The sequence below is a fragment of the Egretta garzetta genome, unplaced genomic scaffold (assembly GCF_000687185.1).
Source record: "Egretta garzetta isolate BGI_Z169 unplaced genomic scaffold, ASM68718v1 scaffold81, whole genome shotgun sequence".
Classification (NCBI taxonomy): domain Eukaryota; kingdom Metazoa; phylum Chordata; class Aves; order Pelecaniformes; family Ardeidae; genus Egretta; species Egretta garzetta.
This window is the reverse complement of record NW_009258671.1, coordinates 4,920,710-4,941,496: the sequence shown is the minus strand read 5'-3', so window position 1 is coordinate 4,941,496 and position 20,787 is coordinate 4,920,710. Positions and strand designations below refer to the sequence as shown.

General features: G+C 43.5%; 1 protein-coding gene across 1 annotated transcript in view; it reads right to left on the bottom strand.

The window, feature by feature from the left end:
- Positions 1–20,787, bottom strand: part of IRAG2 (inositol 1,4,5-triphosphate receptor associated 2) — a 38,177-nt gene that overhangs the window by 681 nt on the left and 16,709 nt on the right. Inside the window, exons 16-36 of the mRNA XM_035888506.1 lie at positions 20,587–20,749; positions 18,424–18,485; positions 17,454–17,519; positions 16,312–16,417; positions 15,003–15,150; positions 14,088–14,166; positions 10,643–10,689; positions 10,495–10,559; positions 10,252–10,368; positions 8,081–8,163; positions 7,866–7,938; positions 6,236–6,290; positions 6,122–6,149; positions 5,416–5,556; positions 4,844–4,978; positions 3,847–3,994; positions 2,830–2,873; positions 2,082–2,159; positions 1,913–1,977; positions 1,361–1,462; positions 1,087–1,191 (exon numbers count right to left, since the gene is read on the bottom strand). Of these exons, the coding sequence (XP_035744399.1) occupies positions 1,087–1,191; positions 1,361–1,462; positions 1,913–1,977; positions 2,082–2,159; positions 2,830–2,873; positions 3,847–3,994; positions 4,844–4,978; positions 5,416–5,556; positions 6,122–6,149; positions 6,236–6,290; positions 7,866–7,938; positions 8,081–8,163; positions 10,252–10,368; positions 10,495–10,559; positions 10,643–10,689; positions 14,088–14,166; positions 15,003–15,150; positions 16,312–16,417; positions 17,454–17,519; positions 18,424–18,485; positions 20,587–20,749 (1,910 nt within the window). The remainder of the gene's footprint in view (positions 1–1,086; positions 1,192–1,360; positions 1,463–1,912; positions 1,978–2,081; positions 2,160–2,829; positions 2,874–3,846; positions 3,995–4,843; positions 4,979–5,415; positions 5,557–6,121; positions 6,150–6,235; positions 6,291–7,865; positions 7,939–8,080; positions 8,164–10,251; positions 10,369–10,494; positions 10,560–10,642; positions 10,690–14,087; positions 14,167–15,002; positions 15,151–16,311; positions 16,418–17,453; positions 17,520–18,423; positions 18,486–20,586; positions 20,750–20,787) is intronic.

Sequence of the window (20,787 nt, the reverse complement as noted above, 5' to 3'; positions counted from 1 at the left end):
AAGCCTGCTTCCCACCCCACTCCCCCACCCCAAAAAACCCTAAAGCGAACCAGACCCCACGAGCAAACATACAGATCCTTCGCTATCAAAACCAGCAAGGCTGTTACCCTGTTGGGAGCTATGTGCAATGGGAGCTTATGTTCTGGGTTTAAGGCACAGACTTTGGTAAGCTAGTTCTCAATAAGCTATGTGGGTGACCGACCTGCCCTGTGAGCCCAGCTCAGGCACCCACGCTCCCTGTCCCTCCCCCCCCCCCCCCCCACTTTTCTGAAGAGGATTCCCAAAAGCTGCCCTGTAGCTCATGAAGAAGTCTTGCTCGTAGAAAGCACTGGAAAGTGCCGGCCTTGTGTTTTAGTATTTCCTAAGGCTTTGGTACCTTCCCTTGAGGTTAGGGAGGTCTTACCCTCAGCGACTACCCAAATCCTAGACCTCTCATGACACTGGGTACCTCCATCCTTTATCAAACAATAGAAAGTAATCTCTGTTCTCGATGTCTTCCCAGTTTTACACGCTAGCATAATTGTCTTGTCTCCCCCTTGGTCAGGAATGCTCAAAGTGGAGGCTTAGCATAGGATTTTCATATGGAACAGTTTCTCCGCAGAGACAGCAAGACCTCCTTTCCCATAATGCAGGGGCTTCCAGGGGATATTTGTTTAGGACAGCACTTTCTTCCTAGGCTTGAGGCATGCAGAGAATTTAGCTGGAATAGTCTGGAGTTAAGTGTTGATAACTACTTGTCTCTCAGTATGTGCCAAAGCTGCTGTTAGGTTTTGCACAGGCCTGAAATCCTTGATAATTTTTACAAGAGTACCAGTTAGCATGACCTAATAGCCTAGCTAGAACAGCTGTCTCAGAGTACCCAAAAGAGGTCAGATCATAGCACGAGGCTTCTCTTCACCTCACCATTTAGGATTAGCAATGAATCCCTGGTGGGGCAAGTCTCTGGCACCCGAGATAGACTACGTGTTCCCAGTTGGTTTAAGAAGTCAGCATTAACAACCAAACCAAAGCTACAGCTTTGCTTCCTCTTTCCCACATTCACCACCCAAACGTTGCTTTTCCTCACGATGGTGTGAGAAAACTTACGCTGACTCTAGATTCCACTTCGATGAATATTTTCCTTTTTCAGAGATACTTTCCTTCCTCGATGGTTCTTCTTGTACTTCAGCAGGTGATTCCGACTGCTCATTCCTGCAAGCAAGCATCAACAGTTCCAAAGCTTTTCCATCAAGCATTTGACAGAGCTCACAATAGCTGGACTTCATAGCCCCAACCAGGTGGTGGACAGTTCAGAGTTCATTAAAAACTAAACCAACCAACCCTGCACGCACACCTCAGCGGAGGTTGCTGTTGAACTTACTTTGTTTCAGCGTGTTCGTCTTCATACTCTGCCCAGGAATACGTGCTAATGAACCGCTGTAGTGAAGGACGCTTCTCATTTTGCTTTGCTCCCAGCCGACCCCTATCATATTTTAAAGAAGTTTGCCTTAATTTCCCCATCAGGTATAGAGCAGGAAATTAGAAATTCAGGAGCAGCCTGCTCATTTGGGTAGGCCTTAGACAAGTCAGTTTCAAAACTAATTGCCTGAAATTAGGTTTTTAAAAAAAAAACAACAAACAAACAAAACAACCAGATCCATCAATGCCAGCTACCTAGATTTAATATTTTAGTTCTAAAGCAAGAAAGCAGAGGTATTTTTAAAACTATCAACCCTTAATAAAATAAATAAATAAAATAGAGCTGTAACATTTAATCACAAAGGCTCATTTACTTATTGAAGCATGTAAAACTAATGTGAAAGGCATAGCTTAGACATTATTATATACTTCAAGATGCTCCACAAGCTGCTTAATACAGGCACAGTTAGGAGCTGAAAAAAATTTAACCAAAGTCATGCCCAAGTGGTTTTACCAGCTGCTTGATCTCCTGTTGAATTTATCACTCCGTTCATCTCCATCAGGTTCATGGAACTGGGCCTAGAGGAGAAGTGTGACACACTTACTGGGTGGGCATTTTCACGCTTGAGCCCAGCCAGTTTTGAGAAGGTAAAGCACCTCACCATCTGGAAACCTTTACTTACCAGCGGCAACCCAATACCTGCATTTCCAGCACTCCTAGGCAACGTTGCAATGCTAACTCTTCGTAGGGATGAGGATGGCTATGCAAATAAGAGGCATTACTGACTCTAGCAAGGAATGACTGGATTACTCACTGATCACAAAAAATACAATCTGTTTTTAGACAAACCATAAAAAAAAAGTGTGGATACTTAGCTTGATGTGACACACAAATCAAATCATAAGCACAGCCCAAACCGTATTCTTTAAAGCAGCATCTTTCCACATTAACTGCTTTTCCCCACCAAAGCATTGGAAGCAAGGCTGACTACACAGTGTCCAGCCAAATACCTAAATTGAAGGCATCTAAATTCTCCTAATGGTGCTCACAGGAATTTCTACAGTCAATTTGAATTGCTCCCATCTATTTTTTTCGTTTCTCTGTGCTAAACCCTTCTCCTGCAGCCCCGATGAGAGAACCACACACGAATGGTATTTCTTAACCATTGTGCAAGAGCACAGGTATTTCGACTACTGTGAACACTTCATATTCTAAGTGGGAGCACACAGAGTCTTCTCGGGCTGGTGGGGGTGACTGAAAAAATATATAATCGCATTTGATGACATCAGCCCATATTTGAGACAGAAAACTACAAGCCAAGCATGTAGCAGAGCACCAGCACATGACAAAGCAAAGATAGATACATAAACACACACACACACAGTTAAACACATACTTGAAATTTCATGTTAAGCTGTAGTGGCCATTACCTTGAAGTTAAAAGAATTTGGTAGCTTTTTATTCGTAGATTCATCTGTGAAGAGATCAAACACCAGAAAGGCTTACAGGAATGCAATGAGCTTTACTTGCAACTAAATGTCTGACTTTCTGCAGTGTCTGTTGAAGCAAAGGTTGTATGGGAGTAACCCTCAAAGCAGAAATGAGATTTCAGAAAAAAAAGCTTTCTATTTCATTAGATAAGTTCACAGAATCCACATATTATATATCCTCTACAAGCATCAGTTTATATTGCTATCATTAAATGTATTCTTCTATTATCAAGGCAGTGTCCTGTTACAGAACAATGTTTTACAGTCAGGAAGGAATAGCCTGCAGTTTGGAAGGCTCCTGCGAGGATTTTACCTGTACACAAGACTGCCCTTTACTGTACTGAAAACACATGCTCTGTTTTTCAGAAGAATTTAATCCTTTTCTGGCAAAGCCACAAGTGCACAGCACGATCTGAAAACCTGACCGCTGTACCATCTGCTCGGAGGGGGGAAATTCAGAGCACCTGCACTTAAGGAGCCTCTAATTCGTGTTTAGAAAAGAGCAGGAAGCATCTGTAGAGAGCAGTCAAAGCTCAGCTACCAAGAAAGAGCTACTGAGAATGCTCCACTGTGACTGAGCACCCCCATTTACTGCTCCCAAGGAATAAGGTTATCACCACCGCATGCAATGCGCTTTTCTAAGAGCCAGAACATTACTGCGTACTTGCAATGTTACCCTCACCGCCTGCCACCCCCCCCCAAGATTCATGACCACTTTGCAATGTTACCCTCACCGCCTGCCACCCCCCCCTCCCCAAGATTCATGACCACTCACATACAAGTCTGATTTCAGAGAGTTGTTTCTAATACTGTTAGTGATTTGCTATTTTTCCCCCCTCTATTTTTAGGGAAGGAGATACAATGGTCATACAACCCCTTCTCCTAATATGTTAGGCTTCAGTTAGATAAGGGTCTATCTGGCAGGTGCTAGCAAGAGGGAAGACGAAGCAGCTTTACCTCGATCTCCAAGAGAACTAAAGGATCTCTCATTCTGGAGCAGGACCTGTTTTAGCTCCTCAAGTTCTGCATGTTCTTTTGCATACATGCGCTTCAGGTTCTCCACATGTTGAATCATGACTTCCACGGCCTTGCTGACACGGCTCTCCTAACAGAGCAAGTGCAACAGCAGTAGGAAAAAGAATGGGGTCTTTGAGGAACTGCCTCATGTTTAGAGTTTAAGACTTTTTTTTGCCTCGTAACTGTCTACTCTCATCTTGTATCACCGTGATGCAACATCCTCTCCTTGCTGTCCACCCTTTCTAAAGTTTCACTACAACCCATCTCTCAACACATGCCCAAGTTACACAGGTCTCATTTCTCCAGTGATTTCTCTTACCCTAAAATAAATTAGTCTTCGTTTTCTGAGCCCTTACAACTCCTCCTCATCTCTTTCTCTGATCTACAGTCTCAGCTGCCACCACGCATTTTCTAGTATTGCCAAGTCGTATTTTCACGCTGTTCTTTGGCATTATGCACAGTTACACATAACATTTGAGCAGGTCTTTGTAAATTTCCATAGATTTATCTTATTAGCTGCCCTTTCCATGAGGCACGGAATTACCATTAGAGCATCAAGACTATCATTGCCACATGACATTCTTGTGCTCTCTACTGTATACATTCTTCTGATGCAAAGTTTTTTCTGGATTTTTGTTTGTTTGGGTTTTTTGTTTTTTTTTTTTTTTGTTTTAAATCGGGGCCATATTTCTGTTGTGTGTTTTTGCACATTGCTAGTGCAATGTAGCAGCTCTCTCAGTGCCTGGGATTCCTTATAACAGCGCAGTGATCCGAGAAGAGAAAGCCAGGACTAAGCTGTACTGGTCAGCCTGCATTACCTACATGAGATTCCCAAATCTAATTCTGCAATCAGAAGCCTAGCAAACAGACACTGCTACCCCTTTACATCTAGCAGCTTTTAACTCTGTACAAAATACATTTACGTGGAAACAGTTACCTGATTAATAGCTCCCAACATCTCTGCTCTACTGGCAACTCGGGCTGCGTACTGGCTAAGGAACTGCAAGCTCTTCTGCAACTTCTTAATGATCTCCTGCGCTTGGTTATCTTCTTCACACAAAGGAACTAAAGCCTAAGAGGCATATTGGTAAGAAAAACAGGGTGAACTATTTGTAGAGAAAGAAGGGTGCACCCAACTGATGACACTGAGGGGTTGTGTTCACGCCCCCACTGTCAGCATCTACCATCCTCACTCAGTGTAACTCGACACAGACTTCCAGCAGGCAGAGACTTCAGTTTACCTGGCATAAAATCAGCTGCAGACAGGGGTTCTTGCCAGATGTTCATGCAACAGAAAAATTCCCCACTGCCTGAGCGCACAATATCCTCAGATGAAGGTTACCCCTCAAATGCAAAGTCTCTCGTATTTCAACTGCATCACTTAAGAACTTTGTTCACATTTGCTTATAATGTATTACACACGCGCGCATCCTGGAAAAAGCTGTATTAAGAGAGACACTTACACAACCTTTCATCCCATCCACCCTACCAGCCCCAGCCAATACTAACCTCTAACATCTTTAGAGCATTTGTGATCTCCTTTTTCAGATTTTCTTCAGCCAAGTCTCTGGACCTCTCTTCAAGCTTCACTCTCTTGTCCAAGGTAAACAAGTCACATTTAAAACCTAAAGACAACCTCAGAAATTCAGCCTGTTGTGGGAGAGGGAAAGATTTCAGAATAATCCAAGCGATGCAGAAGCTTTTAAAGTAGATTTTGGTACTCACGGGACTACATCCCGCGAACAAAGTTATAAGAGATACACAGAAGAGAAAGCAAACACGGCCCACTTCCAAAAAGAAGACAAAGCCAGTCTTCCCATCTGTGGTGATGGGGGAAACAATCTGCAGCCAGAATAGGTGATATCCTGGCAGCGCGTAGAGTGCCATCTGTGTCTTTTGACAAAACTGTCTTAAATCAGCACATTCTGCCTGGGAGGAGGTCACAGCTATGTTCCTCCAAGCTTGCAAACAAGTGATTTAGTAGTGACAAATCTTTTGTTGACTTTTACAGATTGTTACCTTTTCCCCATCTCATCCCTTCCAAAATTTCCATCGGGCTAGGAAAGACAGATTTCAGAAGCCAACTTACAGAAATAAATCCATTTTAAGCTACTCAGCATCATTCTTTTATATAGGACAAGATAGTAACCAGGGCTTATTGACAAGATCTTTCTGTTGTCCAAGATACTTAAGGATACAAGCAGTTGAGACTTACCTCCACTTCTTTCTCATTAGGAGAGTCACTGTAGGATAAGAAGAAGCAATCATGTAACAGACTGCAGCTTTAAATTCATGTCTGCAGGTGATCATTGAAAGTCAAAACACTTACGGCTCATTTTGCTTTGTTTTATCTGCTTTAATGCCACCTGCAGTGGGTGAACTCCCTGAGAAGACAGAAAAGAAAAATTCTCAGACAGAAGTGAAAAAAACAGCCTGCAAAAGTCTTTTAAGCTCCAACAGAAGCCACTGTTACAGATTTGCAGTGTTAAGCTCTTACAAATAAAAACAATTTGTGTACCTCAGAGTACATTAGGGTTAGCGTCAGTAAGATAGCACAGTCTCTTGTACAAAGCCCCAAAAGTTAATTGCTTAGTTGGCTTCAACTGACATTTAATTAGTACAGGAAAGATTAATTACAGGGTTTGGTTTAAGTCCCCAGCCCATAGGTTCAGGATGTTATGTTACTTACTACATCACTAACTTTTAGTGAACTCCAAAGGCAAAAGGGGAGGTGATTAGAAGAGTAGAGTTTTCTAAGCACAGTTCAGTAGAAACATCATCCTGCTTATCTATATCAAGGTCTAGCTAGCACAGAATCATAGAATCATTTAGGTTGGAAAAGACCTTTAAGATCATCAACTTCAACCGTTAACCTAACCCTGCCGTCCCACTGCTAAACCATGTCCCTAAGCACCTTGTCTGCCTGGCTTTTGAATACCTCCAGGGATGGGGACTCAACCACCTCCCTGAGCAGCCCATTCCAGAGCCTGACAACCCTTTCTGTGGAGAAGTTTTTCCTAATGTCTAACCTAAACCTGCCCTGGTGCAACTTGAGGCCATTCCCCCTCATCCTATGGCTTGTTACTTCACAAAATCACACACAGAATCACAAGGGTTGGAAGGGACCTCGGGAGATCATCTAGTCCAACCCCCCTGCTAAAGCAGACTCTCCTAGAGCATTCTACACAGGACTTCATCCAGGCGGGCCTTGAATATCTCCAGAGAAGGAGACTCCACAACCTCCCTGGGCAGCCTGTTCCAGTGCTCTGTCACCCTCAGAGTAAAGAAGTTTTTTCTCATATTCAACTGAAACCTCTTATGTTTCAGTTTGCACCCATTGCCCCTAGTCCTGTCGCTGGACACCACTGCAAACAGACTGCTTCCATCCTCATGACTTCCGCCCTTAAGATATTTAAGGAGAAGATACTTGGGAGAAGAGACTGATGCCCACCTCACTACAGCCTCCTTTCAGGCAGTTGTAGAGGACGATAAGGTCTCCCCTCAGCCTCCTTTTCTCCAGGCTAAACAGCCCCAGTTCCCTCAGCCGCTCATCATCAGACTTGTGCTGCAGACCCCTCACCAGCTTTGTTGCTGGAGGGTGCTGCTTTACAAATCTTTGGGGAGAGCAGGCATGCCAGAACTATTTAAAAATCCCAAGCTCCTTTGCAAGTCCTAAGAAATTTTTCCTCCTGCCTAGAGGAAGGTGGAGCTGGTTAGATCAGTATCTGTAGAAATCAGAGAAGCAGGTTTTGCACAGTAACGTTTTCCTCTGCTCCACTAGTAATCCATTTTGATCTCTAACTGCAGCCATTATTCCTCAAAAAACCCCAAACCCTCATAATAGTTGGTGTGGGGCTGGCAGCTCCCTGCACCTCTTCACGCAGGTCTTGACACAAGCAACCAAGGTTACGCACTCCAGTGAGATACACGAATGCGTTCAGCAAAAACCTCCCTCTTACCTTTCCTACTGGGAACCACAGCTGGTGCTTCCTCACTCTGCTCTTTATTATTTTTCTTTTCCTGGTCCACCTCCTAGAGGCACAGTGGAGAGTAGTTACAGCAAGGGAACGGCCACGCCGCCACCAGAGAGGCCTGGCCCCTTCTCCTGCAGTGTTTGTCTCAGCACTGGTTTGGCTGAGCAGTGACAATGTTCCACCGTCACTGGGACTCTTACCGGTTCTTGCTTGAAAATGTTTTGAAATGCGGTTTTGTGGTCTTCCATCACAGGGCAGAATTCCTTCTTGGTCGGGTCTGCTCCTGGGGAGAAACGTTCCCAAAACCAAATGTAACGATAAAACCAAAACGAGCCTCCACCACCCAGTGTACTAGCCATGGGCCAACAGGGCTAAAAGAAATTGCAGCAAATGCCAGGAGAGGGCATTAAGAAGGAAGGGCAGCCGCAAAGAACACTATAAAGACATAAAGGAAGAAGTGTGATGATAACGATGTTTGGCTTGGAAAAAATCCCGGTACAAAGCGTTACATATCTACAGGTGAGAATATTACTCCTGGTTGTAGTCGCTCTAGTTGAAGTTACAAGAGTTACAGTAATATTCCCTTGGATAAATGAATTTCATTGTTTTGCTACCAGCATGGGGGGTGGGTGGGTGGGGTGTCTGCTATTTAAAGATACAGTTTATAATTAATTTTTATTTGGAATTCTATAAGCACAGGAATAAGTAAAAAAAAAAATCCCATGCACAAACTAACAGAAGTGATGAGCATTTGTAATTCTCTTCTTTCATGTTATGCAATATCAGAGGAAGTCAAGAAATAAATGCTACTTCAGCTGCCATTACCCTGGAACGTGAGCACAACCAGGTCATGAAATGCATGCTGTTGTGGTATTTCAGGTGTCCATAAGCTTCAAACATAGTCTGACACTTGGACTGCTCTTCTTACCTAAAACCTGAACTATCAGGGTGCTGATACATCCAGCAAAATAACTCCTTCACAGAAGGTGAGCGGTGATGAACAGGTAAGTTCAGGAATTGCTGATGCCAGTTCAAATGCAACACAAAGGTTCAAGTGCCTCAATTTAAAAAAGCTTTAAAGCAGCAAAAATAACCTCCAGGAAGACAGCTATTAAAATGATTTAAAAAAGGAAAATATTTAAGAAACTGAAGAAAGTCTGAGAGTCACACTAATATCTTGCGTAGCAGTAACTCTAGTAGATATTTATACCTTTTAAAACATCTAGACTTTTTTTTTTTCTGTTTATGTAGTCATACACACCCACCCCACCTCCCCGCCCCCCTGATGCAAGCCAAAGTAGTAGCACACCGAAAAAAAAAAGCCAAACCCACCTAGCAGCCCTACATATCTGACCTGGCTCCCAAGCACCTTTAGAAGGCATCATCTGGTACCAGCCGAAACCACGAGCAGGGTTTCATCAGTGTCTCCGTTCTAATACTAGAAACACTTTCTCTTCAGAGATGTACAACAGGCAGCAGGATTCTCAGACTTTAAAGCTATTTGGACTCTTTTCTGATCTGTTTTGCATAACTGTTTCCTCCTTGCCAAAGGCACCCAGACCACATATGAAAATTAACAGCAGAGGCACATTAGTAGAAAGAAAATAGGTTTAAGGGTCTAAATCAGATTTCAGGAAGATAGTACTAAAGAAAGAAGCAAAAGCAAACAAGAAGTGACGACAGAGTCTTATATTTAGGTAAAGGTTAAAAAATGGTTACAAGCAAGCATGCACATGTATTCTGTGCTGTTTATTCAGATCAGCTTTTTTAAAAATAGCTTAAATACACGGTGCACACATACTCCAGTTTTGTTTTGCTTTTAGTTTTGAAGTGGAAGGAGCACCAGCAGATCTGGTAAGAATAATTCTTCTGGGGTTTTTCTGGCTATAGTGGAAGATGGAACCATACACAAAGGACTATCATCTCTCCTCTTAACCCATCCCAGCCTCTTGTGCGCTGAGCATCAGTTTTGAAAGGGAGGAAAGTGTTATTTAGTCTAGCTGTGTCACTAAGCTTTTTAAAACCATGAAAACATTCTCTCCCCTCCAGGCAATTTTGAATTGCCTGGGGTTTAGTACCCACACAACGTTTTGCTAGCAGAGCAAGCATCAAGATTTCACCAAGTTCTATCATGTTTACTTCTCGCGGCGCTGTAGGCTAGAAGCCTCCTGCAAGTAGGTAAAGCCTTATTCCTACTCTGAGTTTCAGGGAGGGTTGAGAGCACTTGCAGGCAAAAGTACATTCAGCAACAGAGAGTCACAAGTTGTCATTAAGTTATTTTTCTTACTCAGCTTCCTCACTTCAAAGATGTGCTGGAAGCAAGCAGTTTCCTGACTGCACGAGTGCCAGCGCACTGCAGCAGCTACCCTACCTGACACAGGACCAGCCGGATCCTTATCGTTGTTTTTCTCCATTGCTACGGAAGTTGGCACATCTTCCTCTTTTTCACGTGAGCACTTGGGTGACTTTTCCTCCATAACAAGGCAGCCTATAAATTGAGGAAACAGAAGACAGAGCTCTTACTGTTCAGTAAACATGCAGACTCGAGCATATCTATTTCCAAGACTTTCAGTGCAAAAAGTTCACACATCTGTGCCCCAAATTAAGGGCTTACCCGCTACTGGTGCGGTGCTTTCCAAAGAGGATGTAAGAACTTCTTGGGGTGAAGCTAAGTGATCACTGCCAAAATAAAATTCTTTCAGATACTCATCCAAATTAGACAATCTTGATAAAGGCTTTTAAGAGCTTGCACAAAACCTGACCTGGATGGGATCAGACTGGCTGGTAGTGTTGGCTCTGCACAGTCAATCTTAAAGGAAAGAGAGAAGAGAGAGTGTCAGGGAAAGGGTTGCCATGCAACTAGAAAATTTGGATGTCAAAGTTCTAATAATTCCCCCAGCTGTGCCTAAATTATTTCAGCAGCAAAGAACTAGATAGTAAGCGCATGCAGAGTCATCTCTTGGTCTAAAGCCAGCCATATGTACTGTACATTGCTTAGCATGTTATCGTCATCAGTAGCAATAACTATTGTCTCTGCAGAATTCTTATCTCAGGAATATCATATTCAGAGATGTATTTTGGTTCCCAACTTCATGTTTTGCTTCTAATGCACATTTTCAAATGATGAGCATACGTGCTACCGCACCACTGTTCTGTCTTAATGCTGCGCATCAAGGTATATCTGTTTTCAAGGTCCTGACCTCAAACGCCGCAAGTGAGGTGCACAGAGCTCCCCTCAGCTAGAGAGGTCAGACTTGTTTAGTTAAAGAAAAATAAAAAGCATTACTATTAACAGCTGGACCGAGCAGAAGATTCAGAACACAGAAAACTTGCATGTTGCATTGTACGTTTTAGCGCATGTCTTTGAATGACACCAATTTTCAATATTACGTATAACAATTACCTAGCCAGTTCATAAGGCTTCAGGCCTCCTGCTTTGTCTGCAAACAGCAGAGAAGAATTCAGCAGTTAAAGGCTGGTATGCAGTTTTGCTCATGTTCCTTTAGCCACTACAGTGCAGTTCTGGACCCGAGTCTTATCGCATCACAGACCAAAACAACATCCTCTTAAGTCTTTTAATACGTCAAGAGAGATATGGAATGGGAAATATCCCTCTTCCTCATTGCACCCTGGATAACTCCAGCTTGCTTATTCAGTTGATAGATTGTTCTCTCTTTATGTGTGAAAATACAGGGTGAAAACAGAGGTTTAAAGGGTTAAGTCAGTAATGACTTGCAATGAACTCCACCCACTGCTGAAGAAAAATAAATAGAAAAATAGAAATAGAAAAAAAACCCCAAACCTCTCTCCAAGCAGAGGAGGTGTGAGCTTTGGGTAGCTCCCTACAGATCAAGTGTCCAAGAACACTACTGAAGTGGGGGGACACAACAGAAAAACTGTGTCAGTGAGTAATCATCTCTGTTCTTACATCTTCCCTTCCCCCTCAGAGGACCCAGGGATCACAGCAAAGTTGAAAAGGAGGTGACCAAGCCCTCCCCCGGCCACTCGTGAAGCAACTGCAGCATGAGTAAGTGCCCTCTCTCCTCCCCGGAGCTCGGCTGCACTCACAGAACCGTGCCCCAGCCAGCCGGATGTTTCCTCTAATGCAAATCCAGGCTATTTTTATTCTTATTTGAATTCTTTATTAAGCTTAAGGGAGCACAGCATTGCGCTTGCCTTGTTCGGGCCATTAGGCCATAGGAGTATTGCAGAAGGTGAAAATGAATTGCACATTGGAGTGAAAACAAAATCTAAAGGGCTTTTAAAACAAACACACACACACCCCATCATCACCCAAATAAACCAACCCTGCATCACCTGCAACTGACCAAAGCAATAAGTTATTCTACATGCGCTATCCCTCCCCAGGTAATCGCATGGTCAGTGGTTTCTGTTTGCAATGAAGGAAAATCCTCAAGTCAGTTTTTAAAACCCCATGCTGGCTATTAGGACTGTGAGCACCCATGGATTGCACAGGGTACGCTTAAGGAGGAAAAAAAAAAACAAGGACAAAACCCCTTCACATTCTAGATTTCCTAATAAAACGTGTTTCTACAGGGCATTACAGGATGGTTCTTCATCCTAAAAAATGGATCATGTCTGAGACAGCCCTGCAGTACAACCCCAGCTACTTTTCCCCCCTCCATCCTTCGATTAGCACAATAATCCAAGGATCCTCTGTCACAGCAGACGAGTTCTGGCCACAGTCTTGTATAACTCCTCCCAAACAGGCATTAACATTCGGAAGGCCTATCATCTGGTTTTTAGACTGTGATACAACTTTCACATTTATAAATCAAAACAAGTATAAAAGGCCCAAGCTTCATCTGGCTCTCACAAGAGCTGCTTTATTAAATAGCCCCTAAACTCCTACAGTGACAATGCTTTGACAAAATAATTTGAGTTACTTACATGCTGAAAGGCTCGATCTGCTCACACATCTGCAACCACAGTGTAATATAGAAAAAAACCCACCAAACAAAACCACCAGGGAGACTTTTCCTGTTAAACAAGGATATTCAAATTTTGCTGCACGTCACACTTTTTAGAACAAATACTGGACATAGCCCATTTGCCTTTTCTCTGGAGCAAGCTTTAACATTTTAATTTTCCCCCTCTAGAATAGTCACACAGAAAGTTTACATTAAAAAAAAAAAAGTAAAACAGAAAGTGACATTTCTGAGCCCAGCTGGAGTTACAGAAGCTCCCAAGCAATGAAGCACAGGCATTCCAAACAACTTTGCAAGGCTCTAGCTTTCCAGAAGGACTGGGTAATGCAAGAGCCCTTGAGATTATCCTCCTTAAGGTAGCTTAAATAGTAGCAGCACAAGCTGAGGAGTTCCTCACCTGCTCTACCCCAACTAAGCAGAGTGCTGAAACCACAGGCAGGCCCCATCACTCTTACTTTTTACCCTCGCTGCACCTTCTGCCTTGATTTGCTGCTACAACCGGACCACTGCTGCACTTGCAGGTACCACGCACCAGCTAGGGCAGGCCTGAGATTGCCTTGTCATTAGTTTTGCAAAGGTTATTTCCAGGTTCACAGAAACCACTGACCAATATTCTTCCATCATCACCACCAACACTGGAATTCGTAGAGTTGATGTGGGGCAGGGCTGAGGTCTAGATTTCAGTAGCAGGTATCGTGGCACTGAGCACAGAGCCCAAGGAGGTGTGCTGAGCTGCAGCTCATCTTGCTGCTGCCATGAGAAAGCTGACTGGCAGCTCAAGCTGTAGGTGCAGGATTCAATACAGCAGTGAAGGCACATCTGAGCACACCAGCTGAAGTTTTCATACAGCAAAGATGTCATTTTTCAGCTGTTACATGGCAGCCATGGGAGAAAGCACAGAGAAAGCCAGCATGCACAACTAAAACATCCTGTGGCTTCTTGCAGGTGGATAAGAGGAGCAAAATCACTCAGATTTCCCTGGCAGAACTGAGTGTTGCTGCAGAAACATGACCCAGATGCATGTGAACTTCAAGACATTTGGGCCTGTAACTACAGTATTCCAGAAGCATGCCCAAATAAAAGGGACTACCCTACACAGAAGGAGAGGTCACGGCACCCTGCTGATTGATGCCAGCACTCCATTCACCTTAGAGCAGTGATGATTTTTAGCTGCCAAGCCTGGATCTGGCTCTGCATAAGGCACTAAATGCTTGAACCCATTCAAAACCACATCTCTGGCATCAGGGACAGCACTCACCTCAGTAAGCGAAGAGTCCATTGTAATGGAAACAGGAAGGTCTGCATCAGTATAGTTACCAGCAGAGCATATTTTCCACCTGGCAATACATATTTTATTTGCATATTGCCCAAACAACAGAGAGATATTTTGCCCATTTTCCTTAAGCACATAACAACTGAAGTCACCACTATCTCTGTAGTCAGACAGCTAGTCTCCCAGAGAAAGACAAATTCATCACTAACATCGATTCCTCCTCCCCCGAACAGCAAGAACCACCAGCAGCCCTTCTCCCAACCTCCTCCACACTGCACAGCTCTGCAGAAAGCCAGTGGCAAGAGCTTCAAGAGCTGCTGAGTCTTTTGCTGCAGACTGCCTGCCTCTGCATCTTCAGGAACATCCTTATTCTTTAAAATATTCACCGACAATGGTTAGCCAGCTTTCATAATCCTAAGCAGTTCAGTCTCTATTTTTAAGATCTAGGGAGGCAGCTTGATAAGCAGAGACCTCAGAACACCCGCTCTAAACTCTGACTCCTCGCTCCCCCCCCAAAAAAACCCCCAAACCTCCTCAAAGCCAATAGGATTTGATCTCCTAAATGGGAAGTATCAGTTGTGAGTTAAATACTGAAAATATACACAAGAACACCTACATCATGCCTCAGTTCTCCAGCGTGAAGTGGAAACACCATCACAGTATTTGGCTGGTGGTCATACCAGCAGTTGCAGTAAAAAGTTTTAATATTACTTTGCTTCTATTCACAAAAGTGTTACTCCATAACACCAGTAGCTGACCACCAAGTGTCCAGTATTTCCTCTAAGAGGTGCCCTGCTGTTGAACTCGGCATATGCTGGAGATGCTGCTTTCCCTCGGAACCTGCTAGATCCCATGGACTCTTCCACCCTTTACCCCAAAGGGGTTATTCTGCCATCTTACTTGTACCCCACTGACGTCACATCTGATGCAGATGCATGTCCCAGGTCACAGCTTTCAAACAAGCAGCTGCCAGAGTTCTGTCTACAAGGTCGATCCCAGCTGTGCGCAGGAGAATTATTTGGGCATGAGGTCTCCAAGGTCAGAGCATCTGTTAAGAGACAAGTGTGAAGAGTGGCAGTCATTGGCAAAGTTGGATTTAATCACATGTCCATTTTGACCAAGCCTAAAATAATCAAGCAGCAGACCAACCAAATGCATATTTTTAATAAGGCAGCTTCTATCTTGGAACGAAAGGGTTAGGTTATGTGGCCTTAATATATTTTGTAAACGGAGAGTCTGAGGCACCTGGGGATAGGGATTTTCCATCAGTCAGGCTATAGAAACTTCCACTTAGGACAGCTTTGTTGTAGCTAATTGTTTTGTGTGGCAGAGAGGGCTGGGAAATTGATCTTTTTTGTATCAATATTTGATTGGTGCAAGCTGAGAATACCTGCCTTATTTGCAGCTGGGTCATGATACTACAGCAAGTTGCAAGAACACTCTGGGTAGGCCCACTGAAACTGCCCTTTCAGAGCAGCAGGGTGCTCTTATAAGGAGCACGTGCAGCCAAGCAAGATCATCTTCCATTTCCCCCAGTACGGCATAGAATTATGTTCCAACATTTTATATTTCACGTGAGAAGAGATTCTGTGCTGTACCAGCTTACTGCTGGAAGAAACCCTTTGTCTGTAAAAGCCCAAATGCAATCCACGGTTCTGTGGCCCTGCAATGCGTATCTGTCAGCGCTTGCTTTTAATACTTGTAAGGCTTAAGAGTTGCAGGGGAGTATGAGCACCTTATGAATGCAGGGGAAAATCAAATACAGTAATTTGATTCTCAGTTGCCCTGTTATCCGTTCAAGTTTTTAAACCAGGACTGACCTCAGCTCAGTAGCAAAGTAGTAGAACATCGCTTGCAATCTCTGTGTGTGCCAGCCCACAGTGAATGGGAAGAATATAACTCAAGCCCTCTTGATCCATCCTGGCAAGTATCTTGTCAGGAATATACTTGGATGTATTATTTATACCAATAGTTCCTTAAACTTTTGGGGACTCCTGTTAGGCTGACAGCCAGCCACCTTTTCAGGCCTTTCATTGCAAGCATTATAACCATGGTTCAGCCTCCTGGATTACATGCAGACATAGGCTAAAGCCAATAATAGATTTTTCCACACTCTACCAGCATGTTTAACACTGTTTATACTGTTCTATCAATCCTCCCTATATTTCAGAAGAGACACAGAAAAATAGCCAACACCACTGGGTCTTACCTAGCAGAGTACTATGCCAGTATGAAATATCTGAGGGCAGCGTCCTGGGAAGTTCAGTGCACAAGGTGAGTCCTTCACTCCACAGTCTTTTGGCACAATGGAGCTGCTAATTGGGAAAAAAAAAAAAAAGTGCCACTGTTATTCAATCACACTGAATACATTAATGCCACCAACTACCCCCCCACACATGCAGTTGCATCTGCATAATATAATACTAACAGTTATACAAATACATTATCTGTTGCTTTTTTTGTCTAGAAAAGCTCACATCCTTAGTGGGCAGAACAGATACAGGAAGAGGTAGAATAATTCAACTTTACATTTGCAACAGATGTGTTGGTTCAAGCTAGGTCTGGAACTAGACACTACAAAACCAGTCAAGATGAGCAGGACAGGAGAACCAAAAAACCCACTCAACCAACCCTTGTGAAAAAACCAAAAAAAAAAAAAACCCCCCAAAAAAGAGGGGAGGGCCCTCCCAACCTTTCAGCCAAGCCAAGCCAAGCCAGACAGACAGAGAAGGGGACCATTTGTCCAGTGTCCCGTACCTGCTACGCAGGTCAGATTCCCTCCAGCCAGAGCAGGAGGGTAGCTCCAGCTCAGCTGCATGGACCCAAATCACTGCCCCCACCACCCCCTGAATGCACACCGCTTGCTTGGCGCTTAGCACCGAAGAGGTGTCATCTGAAGATGGCTGGAGGAAAGTTTGGAAACAATGCTTATGCAGCTGCATTTTACCTAAAATCACTTAAGTGATAAAAAATGGAAAATAAATTGGAAGATGTAGCCCCATCTCCAGCCTCTGATCTTATCAAAATGCAATTTATCAAACACCTGTATTTTGTCACAGTGGCTGTTCAGAAGCAATAAGAAACTGGTTTTGCAATAAGGTTTTGAATATACTTTTGTATGTGTGTATACATGTGCATGCATATATATATATAAAATATGTATCTCAAATTATTTTTATTGAATGTTTAACTTGGTAAAGTTTATCACAAGGAAAGTTATTTATTTCCTTCAGGTCATAAAAGAAAAAAAAAACCAAACCCAAACAAAAAACAAACCACAAACCACCAAACCAAACAAAACTAGTGTCACATTTTAGCAGGCTCAGCAATGGTCATAGCAAGCACACTTACCTTCCCTTTTACCAGCTCAGCTGATGTGGGCAGCAGACTGTAGTCAGATTCTAACTCTGCACAGCACTGTTGCAATAGAGAAATAGTTTAAGGCAGGCAGACGTAGGAGAAAAAAAAAGGTAAAAAAGAGAAGGAATTTTATCTGTCTAAATGAACTATTTTCAGCTCTCAGGAAAACTATGCACTGTTTTCCCCTTGCTACTTTCAGCCTTTAATTCTGCAGACCTTTATGCACAAATACAAGTTTTATTCATGTGCAGCTGGTCCACAGTTTTGATTCTGCTCCTCTGATGCCCCTGTTATAGCCTAGGATACATTTTAAGATCTTCTGTTTGTCTTTACAAATACCTTGTCATTCTATGTTAAATCCAGACCGTTCAGACCCTGAGCTATAGCGTTCCTTACTAGAGCTAGTTGGGAAAAAACCACAATGTCTCCCCCTCCACCCCCTTCCAAACTTGAAGAAAGTATTTTTATTCAAAGCAAAATACTCCAGAGTTATATAATTTCCAACATATTTCCACAGAGGGGTACAAAGGTAATAACTGTTTCACTGCCTGTTCCAATGCCTGGATACCAAGAAATATTTTATTACAAGATGTTAAACATTTGTTTTCAAGACTGCCTGCAGAAAGGAGGGCTGACCTGGGGGCGACAAATCACACCAAGACATCAGGGAAAGCTTCCCTCAGGCCCATTTGATACGATTCACCAACAAGAGTTTACAGTGAAGACCAACACCACGCCTATAAGTTCTAGCCCATTTTTTCCAGAAAGCCGAAGAGGGAAAAACAACAACATGCAGACCAGTACATACAGCTTACTGCCTCCACAGTTATGTACGTGTTCGAAAAGAAGAAAGCAGATTCTGCCAAATTACTTGCAGTTCACCTCAGCTGTAGCTGTCCCTCCACCAGAGCACCTCCTGTGCAAGCCTACCACGACTTCTCCCGCCAGCCAAGCGCCGTACCTGACACACCAATTCACAGAGTCGCTTTTGAAGCAGTTCCCATCGCAGTGTGTTAACAGTTGCTATGAAGAGACATTTACGAGTCTTACAGGGTTCCTTATAATTTGATAACAACCAGTCAGATGGTAGCGGCTTTAAACCCGACTACTGCCTATCACAAACCCATTGCGCTTTGCTTTAGGCATTATACCTACGACAGTTTTTCACAGGAAAGAGAATTTTAAAAGCACATTTTGTTTTGCGGGTTCCCGAAAACACTGGGCACTTTGTCTTCCCTGTGGTTACATTTCCCCTTGCTGTAAAGCAGGGGGGAATTCTTCCCCACATCATCAGCATGAAGGTGCCACAAGTTCTCCGGGGAAATGGACAACTCCATTACAACTTATTGGAAAAGACACATTTGTCCTTCCAATTTGTTATCCTGTACAGAAGTTTTAAAGACAATAAGCTCTGTATTATACTTGGAAACGTTCTTTGTTCAAAGTTTGGTAATGCCAGGGCCTGGTTACCTCGGTGCCAAAGCAAAAATCAAAGGCGGGTCTCAGAAGCTCGTTCATCTTTTTCACTGGATGAGGGCTGTAGCAATTAGTGGCAAGGCACAATTAGACACCTGAAACATGGATGGAGCTGTGCCAGGCTGACTTAGGTTGAAGTAGCTTCCTTGGCCAGCAGGTTCCCTCATTTCTCATCTCTCAACACAAGGGTGGGGGCAAAATAGGGGAATGGAGTGGGTAGGTGGGTGGGGAAGAGACAACAACCCAGCCCTTCAGTCAGAAGGGGCGCTGGGTCTGCCTGGCTTTCTGCAGGAACCACTATAAAGCATTGACCTCCACCACTCCCATCCTTGTTTGTCAGCCCTGTTCTTTGTAACACCTTGCAACTTCTCTACACATTTACCGCGTTATTTCTATTTATATGCAGAAAGAGACTTCTGCAAACTACCTGGAGTCATTTAAAGCCAAAGTCTCAGCCATTTCCAGGCTGGTGGTGTTTTCTGGGGGTTTGTTTGGGGGTTTTGTTTTGGGTTTTTTTGAATCACAGTGGCACCAGTGTCTTCCACATGCCTGGGGTTCTCTCTCTCTCTTCATGTACTCTAGCTCACTTTGCAGAAGAGCTTTGCCCAGTCAGAGCTGGAAAATGACACACTATTTCCATTGTTATACCGCTTGCTAAAAAAACAACCCCACGGCTTGAAGGAAGTAGTAAGCGTGGAAGCAACATGAGCACACATGCGTGAACAATGCCATAATATTGGTCAGAAAGCTCCAGACTCTGCTTGCTGACGCTTCTGCTACATCAGTGCATAACTGTTGTGCCTTAGAGCTAAGGCAGAGGGTCCTATGTAATTTTTCCTACAAGACAAATTGTAACTTCCCATAAAGTTGTTTACAGTGCACATAGGTGTTGAGCATCAGTCACATTGCCCTGGGAAATCCATACCTGAGGGCAAACGTTCAGGGGGCTTAAGTCAGTCAACATTTTTTTCCTGCAAGTGATATGCACTCCAGAATTTGGAAACAAACAAACAAAAGCCACATGTGCTGGAATCAAACCACTGCCTTCTTTTTTAATTGCCCAAGCTTTTGAAGTGTTGATGTTCGCAAGCAAGAGGTAGTATGAAGTTTCCTTGGTTCCGCAGCAAAAGCTGCACGTGTACAATGCAATGACACGATTGCTTTCTGCTAAAGAGAACAGCCTAGTACCATTCAGTTATTTAAAAACACAAAGCAAATACAAGCAGAATGCAGAACATAAAACTCAGGTCTTTTTGGTACAGGAAGCTTAAAAAAAAGGAGTGACTTTGTTAGGAATAAGGTGGGCTACTCAGGTGTGGGAACAGCACCTTTGTTAAAGGAGTGCCAGTGCCACCCATGGAGTTAGAAACCCTTCCTCCTAGGATTGGAGATTTTGTGAGGAGGTTCTGCAGCTATGGTCCAGCCCAACACCCACTTGTCAGGATCCCACCTGATTCTCAGCCCAGATGCCATGGTTGCAGATCTCTTAAAAGGAGAAGGAAAAACAGAAAGAAAGAAAAGAAACCCTCCACAGAGAATTTTACCGGATTACCTGCAGGTCAGTCCTATTCTGCTTTGCCATAAACTAAACCATAAATGATTTGCCCATGCAAGAGTAAATGCTGGCCCACTGCCAGTAGTTACTCACTTTTCTGGTCTTCCACCTTTTCTTGAAGCAACTGGCAAATGCTCGTTAAAGCTGCATTCACATCCTTGAGTTTTTGCTGCTCAGAAATGGCTTCCTCTAACTTGCATTTCAAGCATACGGCTTCCTCACAAGCAGAGTGAAAGGCTTTAAGTTGATCCTCCGCCTAAGCACAAAACAATATTTAAGAAAAAAAGAAGGGAA